The sequence below is a fragment of the Lepus europaeus genome, chromosome 8 (genome assembly GCF_033115175.1).
Source record: "Lepus europaeus isolate LE1 chromosome 8, mLepTim1.pri, whole genome shotgun sequence".
Lineage (NCBI taxonomy): Eukaryota > Metazoa > Chordata > Mammalia > Lagomorpha > Leporidae > Lepus > Lepus europaeus.
This window is the reverse complement of record NC_084834.1, coordinates 35,626,538-35,647,582: the sequence shown is the minus strand read 5'-3', so window position 1 is coordinate 35,647,582 and position 21,045 is coordinate 35,626,538. Positions and strand designations below refer to the sequence as shown.

At 36.9% G+C, this 21,045-nt stretch overlaps 1 protein-coding gene across 3 annotated transcripts in view; it reads right to left on the bottom strand.

Moving 5' to 3' along the window:
• The window catches only part of INPP4B (inositol polyphosphate-4-phosphatase type II B), a 901,292-nt gene that overhangs the window by 239,345 nt on the left and 640,902 nt on the right, over positions 1–21,045 (bottom strand). For all 3 annotated transcript variants that reach the window (XM_062199561.1, XM_062199562.1, XM_062199560.1), the window contains exons 10-11: positions 4,789–4,900; positions 357–429 (exon numbers count right to left, since the gene is read on the bottom strand). In XM_062199561.1, coding sequence (XP_062055545.1) covers positions 357–429; positions 4,789–4,900 — 185 coding nt within the window. The remainder of the gene's footprint in view (positions 1–356; positions 430–4,788; positions 4,901–21,045) is intronic.

Below are 21,045 nucleotides of genomic sequence, written 5' to 3'. Positions count from 1 at the left end.
TTATCTTAACAACTTTATTTTATAAATTATACAATTAGGAAGTCTAATTAAATACGAGTTTCACATTTCTATTACTGGTCTTCTAATTTTTTCTTCCTTTTTCAGATAATACACATTTCAGTAGCTAAAAGGAATTTGTTGTGCTATATAACTAAGGTATTTAATTATCTTTCCCATGGAAATGTGCAATCTTCTCCCATTTTGCTGGCTCCTGGTCATTTCCCAGATTATATGTATTAGGTGTTCAAAAAAACTATATAAAAAATGCTGCCCAGGTTCAATATGGAGTTCAGAGGCAACTATAATTTGTGTTCACATGAAACTATGATAGCAGTATCCAAAACGAAGTTACATACCTGTATTCAAAAAAGGTAAATTATCTTTCCTGCTCACGCTTTCTGGGGCTGTACATTCCCATACTAGTGCACACTAGAAAAGAATAAAAGAAACGAGAAATGAAGTATATTTGAAAATAATCAAAATGAGAAATGAACTTATTTTGGTTGCAAAATGTGATAGTATGTACATGGTTTCAAAATGTTTTGAACAAAGCATTTTTGTCAAACTGTTTCCAGGCTTAACTTTATGATGAATCTTGTTTAGCTGGTGATTATTTACTTATATAAAATATGTTTGTATTAGATAATTATAGACTAATATATTACAGTTCTAGTTAAATTATAGACTAATATATTACAGTTCTAGTTAAAGTTTACTCAAATAAAATAACCAGAAGAAAAGATATGTTGTGAGTACCTTAAATCATATTTTCCAAGGTGTATCATTTGGCATTTCTTTCATGTAGGCTGATTTCAGATCAATAGAGAGCAAATTATTTTCTAGCGCTTAAGTAAAGGTAACATTAACTAAAAGGTAAAGTATCTTGAAGCAATTAATTACATAGAGCAAAATATTTTTATCTCCAGCTAAAAAAATGCAAACACTTGCTCACAAGTATAAGGGTCACTTATAGATAAGTTGATCTCTAGAGTCCATGATCAATATTTAAAGCCCATAAGCTTTACAGAACTGACACTTCTGTGGATAGAAAGAGAGAAGAGATACAGAAAAGTACATTGGCACGTTCCTTGTGCATGAGCCACAGCTACAGAGTATGTCTCAGGCAATCCATCACCGAGCCAGGTGCCCTCCCTCAGCTTCCTAAGAAAACTGTCACTAACAGAGGAACAAAATTCTTCTGGCCTCAGGAGTCTGGTTAGGGGTCTGTTTTCATCTAGGCGGATCATAGGGCATTTGTTTCCTTCTAACTCTGGCTAAATGGGGAGGGGTGGGTATGAAATAGGTAGGAGAAGGAAGCAGGAGAATCAATTTTCAGGGGAAAAATACCAGATATAAACAAGTAAATGCAAACAAAACCAAAGCAGCTATCAGTAGGTCCTGCATGACTGCTCAAGAGACACCCGCAGCTCAGACCACCTTCCCCAGGAAGCCGGGTAACGACGACTGGAGCGGTTTCTATCATGCTCTAATGATCTATCTTTCCTTCCCCAGACAGTCAGAAATACAGATCCTGGGTCCACTGTTAATGTTAGAATGGACTTACTCCTCCAACATTTTGAGGAAGAAGACAAATAATTTAAAAAACTAAAATATAACTTTCTATATTTATAGTTTATTACCTATTCTATCATAACATTCATCACATTACTAAGTAAATGTGTTGACAGGAAAATATACTTTCACAATTTCTTTACTGAAGTCCCACTTTATTGAAGAGTGGATGACTACAAACAACTCCTAAATTTGATGTTCTCTAAATCGTTTTTCTGACCAAGTGGAAGTCAGTGGTAGTCCCTTCTTTTAATTCACAGTTAGTTTGGAAATGCACTTCCCAAAACACTGACTACAGCAATATGCTACAACATTTGGACATACATAAAATTATTTTCTCTTTTCCCCAAATGTGCTCTATTCTTTTCAGCCCATTCAGGCTATTATTTAAAAAAAAATCTTCCATAAACATATTCTTCTCTAGCATATACGTTGGTTATCTAACGACAAATCAAACCCAATATTTTCAGAAGGTTCTGCAAATTCTTTCATGAGTTGTCCCTGACACTCTTCCACATAATAACTAGATATATAGCCATGAGCCAACCCCTTTCCAAAGGAAGAACATCATCTGTAATATAACTTATAGGAGTAGTGTAGATTGAATCTTTCTAGTGAAGAAGCCCATAATTCATAGAGATTGGGCCATTATTCTGAGACACCACTTTTCTATACAGAGGCAGCCCACACTCCCTGTAATCAAAGTCAACTTTGTTTCCTAAAAGACAGTCTATATTTACCAAATGGATGCAGCAATATGACTTTCACAAACTCTGCCTTCCATACAAACTGGAAAGCAGGGATTTAGGACAATTTCAACCCAACATTTTGCAATTTTATTTTATTTTAAATCCTACCTAACATCCAGAATGCTCTCAAAATTTATATTACTATAAATATCAAAAAATACCCAATACATATTTGCTAAATCAATTAATATTAATTAATTATTCCCGAGGAACTGAATTGATTGGCACCTTGACCTGGGACTAATTAGCCTCCTTTAACTCTGTGAAAATAAATCCCTGCTGTTAAACTCACTGACTAATACAAGTATTATGCTTTCATTTGCTTTGATCTACATAAGAGACAGCATGTACTACTTTCATGGCACATTACTCGGTGCCAACAGTAGTTCTATTTCTTTCTCCCCAAACCAGTGAGAGAGATGTTATTTTAAAGATAAGCTTTATTTCACTTATTTTTCATGTATGTCAGGTCATTTAAGACCTGAGTCACCATTAGTAAAGATTGTGTTAATGTACTTCATGTGGATTTTGATTTAGCCTATCTACAGAAGGGCCCTGCATTTGCAGTTCTAAAGAAGTACCCCAGACGATTCTGACCAAACTTTGAAGAACACTGAGATAAAGTTATTATCATATAACTCTATTAAATATCATGCATAATAAACCTCACTAAACGTTCCTTACTTTATCATGCCTATTCCAGAGATTGCCAGAAGAGTTTATAGTCACTTTACTAAATATTCACAAAATGTCAGAGTTCACTAAGAATACACACAGGGCCGTTGATGCCAACAGCTTGCTTACCATTTTAGTGCACTTGTGACTCATGCATGGTGTGTATTGATACTACTACCTTCTATTTCCAAAATAGCTCAGTTAAATCTTTTTAAGCCCACATTAGTAAGCCAGAAATATCATGTAGGATTTTGATGGGGCATATTACTGGGTATCAAGTCATAAGTTTATGAAAAGAGCATGATTCAATGTGTACGGCCTCATAATAGTGACATATTGCAGAGCTGAGTAGTGGAGAAGCTATAAGCAGTATGAAGAGGTGGCTGGTAACAGATTCTCTGTCGGGGAAAGCAGCTCCCCTTTGAAATGGGAAATGAGTTTGCTACTGATCTCCTGGTAGGCCGCTACAGGAGAGATGACCTGCCTGTTTCTACTCTCAGTCCCTAGTTTAGCACCCACATCTTCCCGCCTTAATCTTGAAAAACGTATTCATGCGGTGGTTTCAAAGACTGAGTGTTGTGTGGAACTCTAAAGGAAACAAGGACAGAATGAAGGAAAGTAGTACCAGGATAGGGGTCTTGAATGCACAAACCTAGAAAGAATCTGCTGTGGACCTTCACTTTGACCCTGATGTTTGCAAGTAACCAGATTTAAACTTCCAGCCTCCTTGGATATATTCATGATGTACAGATCCCCAGGGAAGATTAAGGAGGATTACAGATGAGCTAAAGGTTTGGGGGCAGTAGAGAACACCATAACCTCTTCTGGGGCAAGAAGGATATTTTTTTTTAAATGTAGTCTTAGATTTCTGTAAAACTAAAGATTTGCTAAGTGTTAGATAAATAAAATCTCCTATGTAGATGTTTCCTAAGTACCCAAACTGACATACTCAAAGAGAAAAAGTCCTAAGAGGCACTGCTGTAATTTTTTTCTGCTTCATTTATGCAAAGTTAGGAATTGTAGTGTAAAAAAGAACTTAATTTCCTAACAACTGTTTTTAAGTCTGTTCTGTGTACCCCAATTGTCTCAATAAAATATGGAATTGCATTCCTAAGAAAGGAATTTAGGCTAATATTTATATGGAAGTTTTTTCTTTCTCAGAGAAAAGCAGACAGAAAGTAAACCTCCTGGACACATATTTGCATGCAGTGAGATGAGACTTCATCTCAGGTTTCAGAAAAATCGCTTCCTTTCCAGCTGGCATCTCCTCTCCTTAAGAGCTCTCCCCTTGCGCTACACGATTTCCTGCTTCTACTCTGTGAGTGCATAAGGCACAAAGTTCTTGTTAAATCTTCCCTTCTTCACATAAAAATAAAACTCACATTAAAATTGTATCTCTCTCCAAAGATGGCTTTGGGAGTAGAGAACAGGTACTTTTAGTAATATCCTTCCCAGATCTTCTCTGTGTCTCACGCAGGCTATTAGCAGAATGCAAAATGCAACCACAATCAAGACTTTTTGTTCCAACTAGGTGGAAGCAGTGTCAGCAAGGGAGCTGGTAGCAAAGAAGAAGGTGTTTGTGAATGGTGTATAGTTTTGCATAGTTCCATGCATATGGGCCCTCTGGTTCAAGAGATGAAACATACATATTGTACTCCAATTCTAGAGTTGATTTCTCATTCAGCTTTTGAATAACGAGATTTCAAACCCCACAGAGTGTCAGTGGTACAGGCATCTGGCAAAGCTGATCGTTTTTAATTTAATTTGTGCAGTGAGCTGGCTGAGATCCTACCTTTTGTCCCTGCACATCTGTTGTGATGTGGTCGGCTTCCCCATCCTCAATCTCCCCCATCTTCACAACACTGACTTCTATGGTGCCAACCACTTTGCCACCATCTGAAGTTCTGCAAGCAGAAATAAACAAAACAGAAAGGTAAAAATCTTCAATTTCAAAACATGGCTCAACTATGTGTGCTTGTGAAAACCACTAGCATTGATTTTTATTTTGTTTTAAATTAAAAGAGCTACTTAAAGAAGTATTTCAATAGTGTTATTGTTGCTTTTTATAAAAGTTAAACACAAATTCATTAGATAAGAGCATGGACTGCCAAAACCTCCCGAGTGGGGAATACATTTAGCTCAATGTTTGATGCTGTATGAGACATCCAACATCCCATATCAGAATTTCTGTTTTGAGATCTGCTCTGCCATCTGATCCACTCTCCTACTCGTGTGCACCCCTGGAGGCAGCAGGTGACGGCTCAAGTGCTTGCTTCCCTGCCACCCACATGGGAGACCCAGGTTGAGTTCCAAACTCCTAGCTTCTGCCTGGTGCAATCTGGGATTTTGTGGGCATTTGGGGAGTGAACCAGGGAGATTATCTGTTTGTCTTTCTTTCTGTATCATTTTTGCCTTTCAAATAAAAAAGAAATAAAAATTTATATTTTTACTCCCTGATGAAAATAAAACATCTTGAACGTTCTCAGGAATAGCCTCAGGAGAAAAAAAAAAAAAAAAAAAAAACATGTAATGAATCAATTATCAAATATCGGAGCCATGGGGCCGGTGCTGTGGCACATTAGGTTAATCCTCCACCTGTGGTGCCGGCATCCCAATCTTCCAATCCAGCTCTCTGCTCTGGTCTGGGAAAGCAGTAGAAGATGGTCCAAGGCATAGTGGGTAAAGCTGCTGTCTGCAGTGCTGGCATCCCATGCGGGCACTGATTCGAGACCCAGCTGCTCCACTCCCAATCCAGCTTCCTGCTATGGCTTGGGAAAGCAGTGAAAGATGGCCCAAGTCCTGGGGTCCCTGTGTCTGTGAGGGAGACCTGGAAGAAGATCCTGGCTCCTGGCTTCAGATCGTGCCAGTTTTGCCATTGCAGCAATTTGGGGAGTAAATCAGCTCTCTCTCTCTCTCCTTCTCTCTCTCTGCCTCTGCCTCTCTGTAACTCCACCTTTCAAATAAATAAATACATACATCTTTTTAAAAAGTATATTAAGATTTGTTACTAAAATATGAAGTAAAAAGCTCCCAAGTTATTTAATAATCAAAATCATAATATCAAAATATTAAATCAATTATTTGAAATCAATATATAAAACTTAAACATTTATCATAAAGAAGATATGTATATATAGGTGACAGTATGATCTGTAATATTTCTGAAACTTCTATTAATTCCAATTCTGGAATGGAGATAAATATAATTCATTATACCACTTTCCCATGTGAATATGACATAATAACTTCCTGCAACTCAAAGTTTTTATTGAATTCTTTATTTTACAGGATCCGTTTGTTTGTCAGATGCAGCAGCAGAGTGATGGAGAGACACAGGGAGTGAGATCTTTCATCTCTTTGGTCGCTCCAGAAAGGACTGTAACAGCACAGTTTAAGAAAACTGAAGCAAGGTGCAGGAATTCCATCCTGTTATCTCATATGGGTAGCAAGGGCCCAAGAGCAAGTACCTTATTTCTGCTGCCTTCCCAAGGGCATAGAAGGAAGCTAGATCAAAAACAGAATTGCCAGGATTCAAACAGACACTCTGATAAGGCTTAACTCAGCTTAACTCAGTTAGCCCAATCACTATTTAGATAATTCTTTTTAATCAAGAATTATACAGAGATATGATACTCAATCAGATAGTTTCTAAGATTTACAGATTTCTTCTTCCATGAGACTGATTATCTGTGACAAGTAAAGATAACTTTTTCTTATCAAAGAAACTGTTTAAAAATTTTTTTAGGGGGGCGATGCTGTGGTATGGTAGGTTAATCCTCTACCTGCAGTGCTGGCATCCCATATGGGCACTGTTTCTAGTCCTGGCTGCGCCTCTTCCAATCCAGCTCTCTACCATGGCCTGGAAAAGCAGTATAAGATGGCTCAAGTCACTGGGGCCCTGCACCCATGTGGGATACCTGAAAGAAGCTCCTGGTTCCTGGCTTTGGCCTGGCCCAGCCTGGGCCATTATAGCCATTTTTGGCATGAACTAGCAGAAGGAAGACCTTTCTCTCTGTCTCTCCCTCTCACTTTAAAAAAATTTTTTTTGGAAATGAAGAGAGCCCAGAAATTAATCCTAGTACACACAGTCAACTGCTTTTTGACAAAGTGTCCAGAATATACACTGGAGAAAGGACAATCTCTTCAGTAAATGGTGCTGGCAAAACTGAATGCATACAAGAATAAAATTATATCACTTCTTACCAGAAACAAAAATCAGCACAAGATGAATCAAAGGCCTAAATTTAAGACCTGAAATTATGAAGTTGCTAGAAGAAAGTGTAGTGGAAACACTTCAAAACATTGTTGTAGATAATGACTTCTTGGATAAGACTCTGGAAGTACAGGCAGCAAAAGTAGAACTAGACAAATGGGCTTATATCAAGCTCAGAAGCTTCTGAATATCAATGGAAACAATCAATAGAATCAAGAGACAACCAACAGAAGAGGAAAAATATTTGCAAGCTACTTATCTGGCAAAGGATTAGTATCTAGACTCAAAAAAAAAAAATCAAAAGCAACAACAAAAAACAACAAATCCAGTTAAGAAATGGGTAAGGAATCTCTATAAAAGTTCTCGAAAGAAGAAATACAAATAGCCAACACATATATGAAAAAATGCTCAACGTCACTATCACTAGGTGTCAGAGAAATGTCAATCATACCACAATGATACATCAGGTCAATCCTGTCAGAATCACCTTGTAACAAAGACAGAGCGGGGCCAGCACTGTGGCACACCAGGTTAACACTCTAGCCTGAAGCGCCGGCATCCCATATGGGTGCTGGTTCAAGTCCCGGCTGCTCCACTTCCGATCCAGCTCTCTGCTATGGCCTGGGAAAGCAGTAGAAGATGGCTCAAATCCTTGGGCCCCTGCACCCACGTGGGAGACCTGGAGGAGGCTCCTAGCTCCTGGCTTCAGATCAGAGCAGCTCCAGCCAGTGTGACCAATTGGGGAGTGAACCATCGGATGGAAGACCTCCCTCTCTCTGCCTCTCCTCTCTCTGTGTAACTCTGACTTTCAAATAAATAAATAAATCTTTAAAAAAAAAAAAAGAGCAACAAATGCTAGCAAGAATGTGGAAAAAGGGGAACTTTTCTACACTGTTGGTAGGAATGCCAATTAGTACAGCTACCATGGAAAATAGTATGGAGATTTCTTTAAGAACTAGAAGTAGATTTGTCATATGATCCAGCAATCCCAGTACTATATATATACCCAAAAGATATGAACAGGTTGTATAAAGAGACACCTGTACCACCATGTTTACAGCAGGACTCTTCACAATAGCCAGAATATGGACTGAACCAAGGTGTCTATCATCAGATGAATGGATAAAGAAAATGTGGTGAATATGCACAATGGAATATTATTCAGCTATAAAAAAGAATGAAATTCCATAATTAGCATCAAAATGGATGCAACTGGAGGAATCAAGTTGAGCAAAATAAATTGAACACAGAAGACAAATACCACATGTTCTCTCTTATATGTGGGAGCTAAATTTTAAATAAAAAAAAGACACAAAACAGAAAAAAAAAGAATTGCCTACATGTATCAGCTTTGCAGCCAATACCGAGTTCAAAACATTGTTTCATTGTTTTAAATCTTTGTTAAACAAAGTTTAAGAATTACATACTACTATAGTTTTAGTGATCTGTTTCTATTTTAAAATGACTTTATGAGTGGAGTTGGACATATTTTCATTTGATTATTGTTTATAACCCTTGTCTATATTTCTGATGAACAATGGTCATTTTATTTTTTGTTTGTTGAAGTCTTTATTCTGTGGAATGCTAAGCCTTTGACCATATTGTGAGATCAATCCACATGTCTATCAGCTGATGACTGGATAAAGAAACTGTGGTACATACACATGATAGACTACTACTCAGCCATAAGAAGGAATGAAATCTTATCTTTTGCAATAAAATAGGTGTAATTGGAGACCATTTATGCTTAATGAAATAAGCCAGTCCCAAAAAGACAAATCTTATGTTTTCCTTGATTTTTGGTAGTAAATATACAAAATACAAAAAAAGTAATGTATATGAGTGAAATTGACACTTTGAGATTATTTATAATCGCTGTCTATACTCCAGATGAAGAGAGGTTTTTCTATTTACTACTTGTTGATTTTTTATTTAGTGCAGGGTTAAGCTTGTGATTATAAAGTAAGTTGAAAGTATCTCATTGCAAGAAGTAAAAGAAAAGTAAGAAAGGATGGAAGAAGATGGGTAGGACTGAGGGAAGAAGGGAGGATAGGGTACATGAAATACATGAAATTTGTTCCCTTTATATAAATAAAAAATAAAAAGAAAACAAATTGTTTGAGAAAGAAAATTTTTTTGCATGAGCAAACTAAGTTAGCTTAACTCCTGGGAATTCAAAGCCTAATATTCTAGATTTTTTTCACTTAACTTGTCTAATGAATACACCTAATGATTTCAAACATTAGGTAGACCCTTCGTATTCTCTTCTGGGCTGTGTAATAAACTAATATATGCTATAATTTACTATGGGTGCCGCATTGGGCAAGTTACATGGCCACACAAAACTTTGTTTTCCTCATTTGAAAGATGTAGGTGCTAATAATATTTTAAACATTAAATCATGTGAGATGATTACTGTGATGTGCTTTTACTGTGCCCTATGCAACAAGTCTGTCACTTCCTCCCTGTCCTGCATGTCACTGTAATAGTAGTGTTGGCAGCAGTAGTAACATAAAGAGAGCTGTGGCTGTCATTTATTTAATGTATTTGGTTTTATTTTCTCTGGAACTTTTACTGAAATAGATACCCAGCACTACATCGGAAGATTATAGGATCACACGAGACTTAGATTTTAACAGTGAGTAGATGCTTTCCTGAGATACATAGACTTAACGATAACAGATGATGTTATAAAGCTTACACTCAGAGCAATGCAGACTATGTAAATTTCTAACTAATTGCAATGCGTGATAACATTTCAAAAATGCTAGCATACATGAGTAAGCAATATATTATGAGAGTAAACCTCTGAACTATCGCCCTATTCCCATTTTAAAAGTATTTGGTGACTTTCTCAATTTTTCTGTGTGTGGATTTCCTGTTTTCTATCTCCCACAGGCTTTCACTTAATCCCTGAGTGGAATCAAAGCAAGAGGCTTCTTTGCCTTTTGACAATACAGTATTCTAGTAAAAATCTTACCCTCAAAATCACTTTAAAGAAACAACTCTCTCGAATAACCTAGCACATGCTCTCCTGTTTGAGAGAGACAAAACGGCAATTTCAGTAATAAAGGAACAGAACCAGACACTAAAATGAAGATTCATCTGGTCATTGAGCTAAATGTAAAATGCAGAAGCCTTTTCCTATTTACTCTGCAAAAAGGTCCCACAAAAACAGATAACAACATTTCTCTTCCATCGGAGAAAGTCACAAGTGAAATATATACTTTCTGGTCACAAAAAATCCTTTCAAAGAAGACTTCATAAAAATTTTTAAAAAAGTTAAATGCTTAATTATGGCTTCAAGGGGAAGAGTGAAACCACTAATCATGATCAAAATTCATCACATTTGCACAGAAGATAGATTTAAGAGAGCTCTGGATTAGGAATCAGGAAAACCAAGTTCTGCTTCCAAATCAGCTACAACCCAGCAAGGGAAGATGTATTATTTCACTTGAGACTGGATCATTGGATTTCAGTCTCCTTGACTGCAAAAGAGTTGGCCTCTCACAGATGTTATATGTTATCAGCACTCAAACCCCATGTTCCAGTCATTCTTATGACACCACTGTAAGCATCAAGGCAATCATAGTTTGGTACAGACTTGTAAAAAAAAAAAAAAACTCAGTCACATTCAGGCCTCTCCCCCTTACTCTCCATCTTCCCTTTCTACTTTTCCCCCACACAAATGAAATACATATCTGGGAAATACTTTAACACTTAATAATCATATACAAAAGTTATATTATTCTATAACAACACATTTTAAATATCTCACATATAAATTATATAGATAATAAGTTTACTTTTATTACAGAAAATTTTTGAAATCCATGCATAATTTTTCCCATGAACTTTTAAAATGAGCTTTTATTTATTTGAGAAGCAGAGAAAAAAGACAGAGACAGTACCCATCCACTGGTTCACTCTCCAAATGCCCTTAATGATTGAGTAGGGACCAATGCTGAGAGCTGAGGATGCAATCCAGGTCTCCCATAAGGGTGGCAGGAATCTGACAGTTTGAGCCATCAACACTGCTTCTCTGAGTCTGCATTACAGGGAAGCTGTTGTCACAAATCAGAACTAGATATCAAAAGTAGCTACTCTGATGTTAGATGTGAGTGTCTTAACAAGCACCTTGATCACTAGGCTAAACAGCCAACCTCCATGAACTTTTTGAAGTTTTTTTATATGTATATAAGCACATGTGTGTGTATCAAGATGATATGTGTATATATATTATTTCCAAATATCAAGATATAGTGTCATAAAGGTGTATCTTGATATTTCGAAAAGGATATAAGTTTAACTAGCCCAAAACCAGTAGCAATCTTCATATCCTTTCTTGCAGCTCCTGTACAATAAGATAAATTCCAGGAATACAAATCTCAATGTACATGAAAAAAAAAAAAAAGCACACTATGTCAAGGTAAATAGACTATCACTTTTTAATGCAGAGAATTGTAAGACACAGAAAATATGGATATTTCATGGCCATTGCACTTTTGATCACAATATGGAGTTCTTATTTACATCAGGAGATAGACTTAAATATGTAACCATGCCAACAAGATGTGGAAGGCAAGCAAGCAGTGTTTTAGCCACATAAGTCTATACTTGCTTCTCACCTAGATTTTCAGCATACATAATACATCACTGATTATGTTTCTTTAAAAATCTGCCTTCAAAATAACTTCCCTAATGTCTCCTAGTGAAATATTCAATCTCACATGTCTACACATACACATTTTTTAGAAGACTAAAGAAATGGAATGTAAAAGAGTCTTCCAACACAGGACAATTTAATGACACTCTTTCTCTGGACTTCTTTGCCATCTATTCTGACATCCTTAGTCAAGCAAAAGGAATGGAAAATGTTAAACAGCAAAATGTAAATAACTCCTCTAATTTTGGAAATGCCACAGAGATAGAAACCAACAAGTGATTCTGTAAACATCCAGGGAAAAACCATCATTAGCACTGTCAGTCTTTGTGAATATAAAATAGTCCTGGTGTTGTGCACAGGAGTCTTCTTTTGCAAGGCATGCCTTGCATTTAAACCATCTTCACATGTAAGTAGGCAATGAAAACTTTATTTGGACAAGAAAATAATTTCAGGCCACAAGTAAACAAATGGAGTCCATGAGTGAATGTGTACTCCAGATGATCTTTCTAGTGATTACAGTTAGACAGCAATGAAGAATTTACTCAGGATTCATGGAAGGGAGAACTCTACTTAAGTATGTCTAACTGCAAATACCTCAATTCTGGTTGAAATTTACAAAAGCTATTATTAACACTTACAAACTAATAGTCAAACTTTTCAGCTGTTATTAATAGCTTAAACACTCTATGGTCTAATCCTTTCTTTTTGCTTTTGCTTCTTTCTGATGGTAAGATCACCTTCAGAAATTCCACCCATCACCAAGGGACTCAAATGCATTTTTATGGAGATCTGCTACAGTTAACTAGATCCTGATTTCCAGATCTAGAATTCCAATTTGTGCTACTCTCAATATTTCAAGTTTGAAACTTGACCTTTTATTTTCTCAAACGCATCTCACACACACAGGTTTAACATATATTTTTAAAACCAAAACCAAAAATGTTCATTCTCTACCAGTCCCTTCTCCATATGCTCCAAGAAGTCACTAAGCTCTACGGATTCTTCCTCCAAGGTATCTCCTACACTTATCCCTTCCCAGTAGTAACATTCCAATTAGGTTCATGACTTCTCTTTTTGTTAGATTTGAAGAATCCAGTTTCTGTCCTGTTCATTCTATCCATGCCATATCTTCTTTGTTAAGCCAGGCTTTCACAGTTTTCATTGTCATGTTCGAAAGTCTTAGACACTGCCCAGTTCCCTATCAGAGAGCTGAATGATACAGCCTGCTTTTCAAAGCCTTATATCAGGACCTGTCAAAATTTATGAATAGCTGAGTATGTTTTTGTTCACACTGATCCACTTCATCATGCACCATTACATCACAGAGTATGGTTTAGTGGAAAATGCAATGAACTCTGAGTAAGAAACTCCTTGGCTGTGCTATTTGATCTCTTCTTGGGAAATAGCTGTGTGATTATCAGCAGGCAACTTAGCCCATATAAAGATTTTCCAGCAATAAATTATGAAGATTGTAAACCATTCTGCTTATCCAGTAAGATCCCTGTAACCAAAGTAAGATCTTAGTTTTATTTTATTTTTTTAAAGATTTTATTTATTTATTTGAGTGTTAGAGTTACAGACAGAGAGAGGTAGAGACAGAGAGAAAGGTCTTCTGTCCACTGGTTCACTCCCCAAATGGCCACAACGGCCGGAGCTGCGCTGATACAAAGCCAGAAGCCAGGAGCTTCCTCTGGTCTCCCATATGGGTGCAAGGGACCAAGAACTCGGGCCATCCTCCACTGCTTTCCCAGGCCACAGCAGAGAGCTGGGTTGGAAGAAGGGCAGCTGGGACTAGAAGTGGCGCCCATATGGGATGCCAGTGCTGCAGGCAGAGAATTAACCTAATGCGTCATGGTGCCGGCCCCAAGATCTTAGTTTTAAATATAATATACCTCAGTATATGGGGAGAAGTCTCTTCTCTCTAATGCCACAACCCCCAAGTAGTCTTGAGGTGACAGTGGCAGAAGCCACAATCATTGGCAGCAGCCAGTGCTTACAGGAGCCCAAAACTATGAGGGAGAGACAGTTTCCTCTACAACTGCAAGGGCTGTCATCCCAATAGCTGTGGGCTTGTCCTGCAAAGCCCAAACAGTCGGGATGGTGGAGCAATGCATTCTTTGACAAAGATCACTGAAGACATTTCGGTGAACATGTCTGTTTACTAGCAATCAGGCACAAGCCTTCAAAGGTCAGGCAAAGGGGAGTAGCAAGCCCTGGATAGCATCCCTAATTCTATAGGATAAAGCAGATAAAGGTGTCTCTACACTTCACCAATGAGCTTGAAGGTCAGGCATCCTACATAGCCTTCCAGGTAGTCTTTATGGGTCTGGCCCACACCCTGAAGTTATTTGCCTAGCGACAATTACAAGGCCCTTCAACAGGAAGTGAGGGTGGAGAAAAAGTGCCTGGGGTACCTGCCACCTGCCAGCAGTCAGGTCATGTGTGGGGGTCCTAGTATGCTGAGCCCTCAACCAGGGTTTTTCCCAGGGAGCATGGAGCAAATGTCATTTACCCTTTGTTTCTATTCTTCTGCCATATGGCCTCAGAAAGAGAGTAGAGATGCATATAACACTGATGCATTCTGATTGGAGGAGCAATAAGAGAAGCCCCAGGAAATAGGAAATTGCTAAGGAAACTGTGATAGAAAGGACATATGGGGAGAAATTTCTTAAAATAGTACATGAACTACTGGGCTCACACCAAACTGTGCATACATACATGTGATACTAAAAAGTATATCTGAGACTTTGAGAAATCATTCTTGGACCAGATCACCTTGAATGTCCCAGATGATAATCTGGATGACAAACAGCAGAGATGGTCCCAAAAGATACTATGAAGGCATGGAAAACAGAAGTGAGGTTTAAACCACAGGGTTTCACAGTACTCAAATATAATAAACAAATATCTAGCAGTGAACAATTGAAAAAATTTACAAATTGTATTTATGAAATACATGAAATATTCTCTTTATATTAAATATTATAAAAATTGTACATCTAAAACAAATGAAATAAAATTAAGTGTAGTTATAGCAAAAATGTGCAAGATCACTACAATAAAAATTATAAAGGTTAATAAAGAAATCAAAGTTCTAAATAGAAAATCTTTGCTCGTAGATTGGGTGACACAGCATCATAAAGATATTATTTCTCCTGAAATTTTTCTACAGAGTCAACAAAATACCCAAGTTGCAGCAACATTTCTTTTACAGATATTGATAAGCTAATTTGAAAATTTACAAGAAGGGGCCAAAGAAATAGAATAGCAAAAGCAATTTCAAGAAAATAAAAACAGAGGAATTGAACAAACTGATTTTAGGATGCACTGTTAATCTATAGGAATGAAAACTGTGTAGTCTTTTTTAATATTTTTATTAACAAGTAGCACTTGTACACATTTATGGGGCACAGTGTAATATTTTAATACACACCTACAGTGTAAACAGATCACATCAGGCAGTCAACAAGCAACCTCCCCACCATTCCTTCATGTTTTGAGCCTATCAGTTCCACTCCTCCAGTTTTTTATGTGGCATATAATACATTGTGGTGCTCTACAATCACTGTACTGTTCTGTGGAGCCCTAAAACTTGTTAACTTCTAACTGGCTGTTTCAATATCTTTTTTTAAGATTTATTTATTTATTTGAATGTCAGAGTTACACAGAGAGAGGAGAGGCAGAGAGAGACAGAGGTCTTCCATCCACTGGTTTACTCCCCAGTTGGCTGCAATGGCCAGAGCTGTGCAGATCCAAAGCCAGGAGCCAGGAGCCTCCTCCGGGTCTCCTAAGCGGGTGCAGGAGCCCAAGGACTTGGACCATATTCTATTGCTTTCCTAGGCCATAGCAGGGAGCTGGATAGGAAGCGGAGCAGCTGGGACTTGAACTGGTGCTTGTATGGGATGCCAACACTGTAGGTAGCAGCTTTGCCACTATGCCACAGTGCCGGTCCCTGTTTTGGTATCTTTTATCCAATTTTTTTTAACTTTTATTTAATGAATATAAATTTCCAAAGTACAGCTTATGGATTACAATGGCTCCCCCCCCCCATAACTTCCCTCCCACCCGCAACCCTTCCCTCTCCCGCTCCCTCTCCCCTTCCATTCACATCAAGATTCATTCAGAAGATCAATTTAGTATATATTAAGTAAAGATTTCAACACAAACTTTTTTTTTATTCCCCATATCCCCTCACCCTTCCCAGTCTCTAGCAATCACTATTTTAAGTTCAGATCTACTTATTTTTAACTTTCCCCATATGAGAGAGAAAATGTGTTATTTTTCTTTCTGTTTCTGGCTTATTACATTTAACATAATCACCTCCAGTTCTGTCCTTTTTGCTAAAAATGTCAGAATTTCATTTTTTTGGATGAGTAGTATTTTAATTGTACATACATATCACATTGCTTTTATCCATTCATCCTAAAATGAAGAACAAAGTTGACACCATTATTTTGGCTACTATGAATAGGGATGCAACGAACATGGGAGTGCAGGTAACTCTTTGGATATGTTATCTTCTTTTCTTTCTGATATATAACCAAAAGTGAGATAGCTATATAAAATAGAATAAAACACCACATCACACAGATCATCTACCACAATGAAGCAGGATTTATCCCATGAAATAATGATGGTTCATCTACTAAGAGACTGCTGGAACTCATCAAAGAGTTTGGCAAAGTAGCAGGATATAAAATCAATGCACAAAAATCAACAGCCTTTGTATACACAGGCAATGCCACAGCTGAGGAAGAACTTCTAAAATCAATCCCATTCACAATAGCTACAAAAACAATCAAATACCTAGGAATAAACTTAACCAAAGATGTTAAAGATCTCTACGATGAAAACTACAAAACCTTACAGAAAGAAATAGAAGAGGATACCAAAAAATGGAGAAATCTTCCATGCTCATGGATTGGAAGAATCAATATCATCAAAATGTCTATTCTCCCAAAAGCAATTTATACATTCAATGCAATACCAATCAAGATACCAAAGACCTTCTTCTCAGATCTGGAAAAAATGATGCTGAAATTCATATGGAGACACAGAAGACCTCAAATAGCCAAAGCAATCCTGTACAACAAAAACAAAGCCGGAGACATCACAATACCTGATTTCAGGACATACTACAGGGCAGTTGTTATCAAAACAGCATGGTACTGGTACAGAAACAGATGGATAGACCAATGGAACAGAATAGAAACACCAGAAATCAATCCAAACATCTACAGCCAACTTATATTTGACCAAAGATCCAAATCTAATCCCTGGAATAAGGACAGCCTATTCAATAAATTGTGCTGGGAAAATTGGATTTCCATGTGCAGAAGCTTGAAGCAAGACCCATACCTATCACCTTACACAAAAATTCACTCAACATGGATTAAAGACTTAAATCTACGACCCGAAACCATCAAATTATTAGAGAGCATTGGAGAAACCCTGCAAGATATAGGCACAGGCAAAGACTTCTTGGAAAATACTCCAGCAGCACAGGCAGTCAAAACCAAAATTAACATTTGGGATTGCATCAAATTGAGAAGTTTCTGTACTTCAAAAGAAACAGTCAGGAAAGTGAAGAGGCAACCAACAGAATGGGAAAAAATATTCGCAAACTATACTACAGATAAAGGATTGATAACCAGAATCTACAAAGAAATCAAGAAAATCCACAACAACAAAACAAACAACCCACTTAAGAGATGGGCCAAGGACCTCAATAGACATTTTTCGAAAGAGGAAATCCAAATGGCCAACAGACACATGAAAAAATGTTCAAGATCACTAGCAATCAGAGAAATGCAAATCAAAACCACAATGAGGTTTCACCTCACCCCGGTGAGAATGGCTCACATCCAGAAATCTACCAACAACAGATGCTGGAGAGGATGTGGGGAAAAAGGGACACTAACCCACTGTTGGTGGGAATGCAAACTGGTTAAGCCACTATGGAAGTCTGTCTGGAGATTCCTCAGAAACCTGAACATAACCCTACCATACGACCCAGCCATCCCACTCCTTGGAATTTACCCAAAGGAAATTAATTTGGCAAATAAAAAAGCCATCTGCACATTAATGTTTATTGCAGCTCAATTCACAATAGCTAAGACCTGGAACCAACCCAAATGCCCATCAACAGTAGACTGGATAAAGAAATTATGGGACATGTACTCCATAGAATACTATACAGCAGTAAGAAACAACGAAACCCGGTCATTTGCAACAAGATGGAGCAATCTGGAAAACATCATGCTGAGTGAATTAAGCCAGTCCCAAAGAGAAAAATATCATTTGTTTTCCCTGATTGGTGACAACTGAGCACCAAAGGGGAAACCTGTTAAGTGAAATGGACACTATAAGAAACAATGAACTGATCAGTTCTTGTCCTGACTTTAGATGTACAATGTAATACTTTATCCTTTTTAGTATTTCTTGTTGTTGTTGTTGTTCTAGTACTAGTGGTTGAACTCTGTAATTAACACACAATTATTCTTAGGTGTTTAAATTTTAACTGAAATGTGATCCCTGTTAAATTTAAGAGTGGAAAAAGAGAGGGAGGAGATGTACAATTTGGGACAAGCTCAATCGGACTTGCCGCAAATGGTGGAGTTAGACATGTGCCAGGGGATTCCAATACAATCCCATCAAGGTGGCATGTACCAATGCCATCTCACTAGTCCAAGTGATCAATTTCAGCTCACAATTGATGGCTCCGATAGGTCTAAGAGTCAAAGGGATTACACAAACAAGACAAGTGTCTGCTAATACTAACTGATAGAATCAAAAAGGGAGAGAAAGATCCAACATGGGAAATGGGATACACAGCAGACTCATAGAATGGCAGATGTCCTAAACAACACTCTGGCCTCAGAATCAGCCCTCAAGGCATTCGGATCTGGCTGAAGAGCCCATGAGAGTATTGTAGGCATGGAAAGCCAAGATATCATGGAAAAAAAAAAAAAGACCTAAATGAATGATCTTTGTGAGTGAGATCCCAGTGGAAAGAACGGGGCCATCAAAGAAGGAGGTACCTTTCTCTGAAGGGAGGAGAGAACTTCCACTTTGACTATGACCCTATCGGAATAAGATCAAAGTCAGCGAACTCTAAAGGCTTCCATAGCCCTGGCAACTCATGACTAGAGCCCAGGGAGATTACTGACGCCATGAACAGGAGTGTCAAATTGTTAAGTCAGCAACAGAAGTCACTGTGTACTTACACCCCATGTGGGATCTGTCCTTAATGTGTTGTCTAATGTGAAGTGATGCTATAACTAGTACTGAAACAGTATTTTTATACTTTGTGTTTCTGTGTGGGTACAAACTGATGAGGTCTTTACTAATTATATACTGAATCGATCTTCTGTATATAAAGATAATTGGAAATGAAAAAAAAAACAACCTGGTGTTAAATTGGAAATGGCATAGAAAATTAATTAATTTTAAAAAATATTATGTAGGATCTCTGTCTTTAATGTGCTGTACATTGTTATTTAATGCTATAATTAGTATTCCAATGGTAGTTTTTTCACTTTATGTTGCTATATGGGCAAACTGTTGAAATCTTTACCTAATATACACTAAACTGATCTTCTGTATATAAAGAGAATTGAAAATGAATCTTTATGTGAATGGAAGGGGAAAGGGAGCGGGAAAGGGGAGGGTTGCGGGCAGGAGGGAAGTTATGGGAGGGGGGAAGCCATTGTAACCCATAAGCTGTACTTTGGAAATTTATATTCATTAAATAAAAGTTTAATTAAAAAAAATAAAAAAAAAGAAATTTTGCATTTATATTCTTGAGAAAAAATGATGGTTTAATATATGTGAATTAATAAAAGTAATATATACTATCAACAGAACATAAAATTCATAAGATCATCTCATTAGATGCATAAAAGTCACTGCATAAAATTCAATATCCAATCATGATTAAAACCCTAAAAAATTAGCTATAGGAAATTCATTCTTCATCTTTAAAATAGCTACAAACGACAATCCCATAGAAAACATCATATTGAAGATTAGAAAAGCTAAAAGCATTTCTTCCAAGACCTGGAACTAGAGGAAGATCTTCACTCTCACTGTTCTTATTCAGTATTGCACTGGAAGTCTTAGCTAGGGCAATTTACAAGAGAAAGGGAAAAGGTGGCATACAAGCAGGAAGGAGAAAGTCAAATTATTTCTTTCCAGATGGCATGATTTTATACATAGAAAAACCTAATTATCCCATCTAAAACTATTAGATCTGATAAATAAATTGGCAAAGTGTCAGGATACAAAATGAACATTTAAAAATCAATATCACTTTCATTCAATAATAATATCACTGAAAAAAAATAAAAGCTCTCCTATCCACAATAGCTACACAAAAATAAAATACCTAAAAAAAAATTTAACCAGTGATGTGAAAGATCACTACAATGAAAATTATAAAACATTGATGAAAGATAGACAGAAATTGAAGATCACACAAAAAATTCAAGACACACAGAAAAACGTGGAAAACCTCCCAAGTCCCTGAATTTGAAGAATTAATATCATTAGAACTGTATGGTCTTGATAAAAGGACAGATGTACTAATAAATGAAATAAAAGAGGAAATCTGGCCAGTACATTATTGGCAATGTTGTAGGCAATTCATTGATAGAAAAGAAAAAAAAAAAAAAAAGCTTTGCAGATGGCATTGCCAAACATAGTCATCCACTTGTAACTAAAACAAAACTCTGCCTCAACTTCACAACTTAAACAAAACAAAGTATTTCATAGACCTAGGTACAACATTAAAAAAATAAAAATTTTAAAAAACCAAATTGGGGAATAATCTTTGTGAACCAGGCTTAGTTATAGAGTTTTTAAGTATGACACCAAAATCAGGATGTATAAAAGAAAAAAAAAACAATAAATTGAATTTCATCACAATTGGGAAGTTTTGACCTGTGAAAGTCATTTTTATAAAAATGGAAAATCATATTATTAACAAGGAGAAAACATTTGCACCTGACAAAGAGTTTGTAACCAAAACATTCAAAGAGCTCTCAGAACTCAACAGTAAGAAAAACAAAGCGAATTAAGGAATATGAAAAACACTAGAACAGATATACTTCAGAAGAGGATATGTGGACAATAAACAGAACATGAAAGAAAATGTCCAATATCATTAGTCA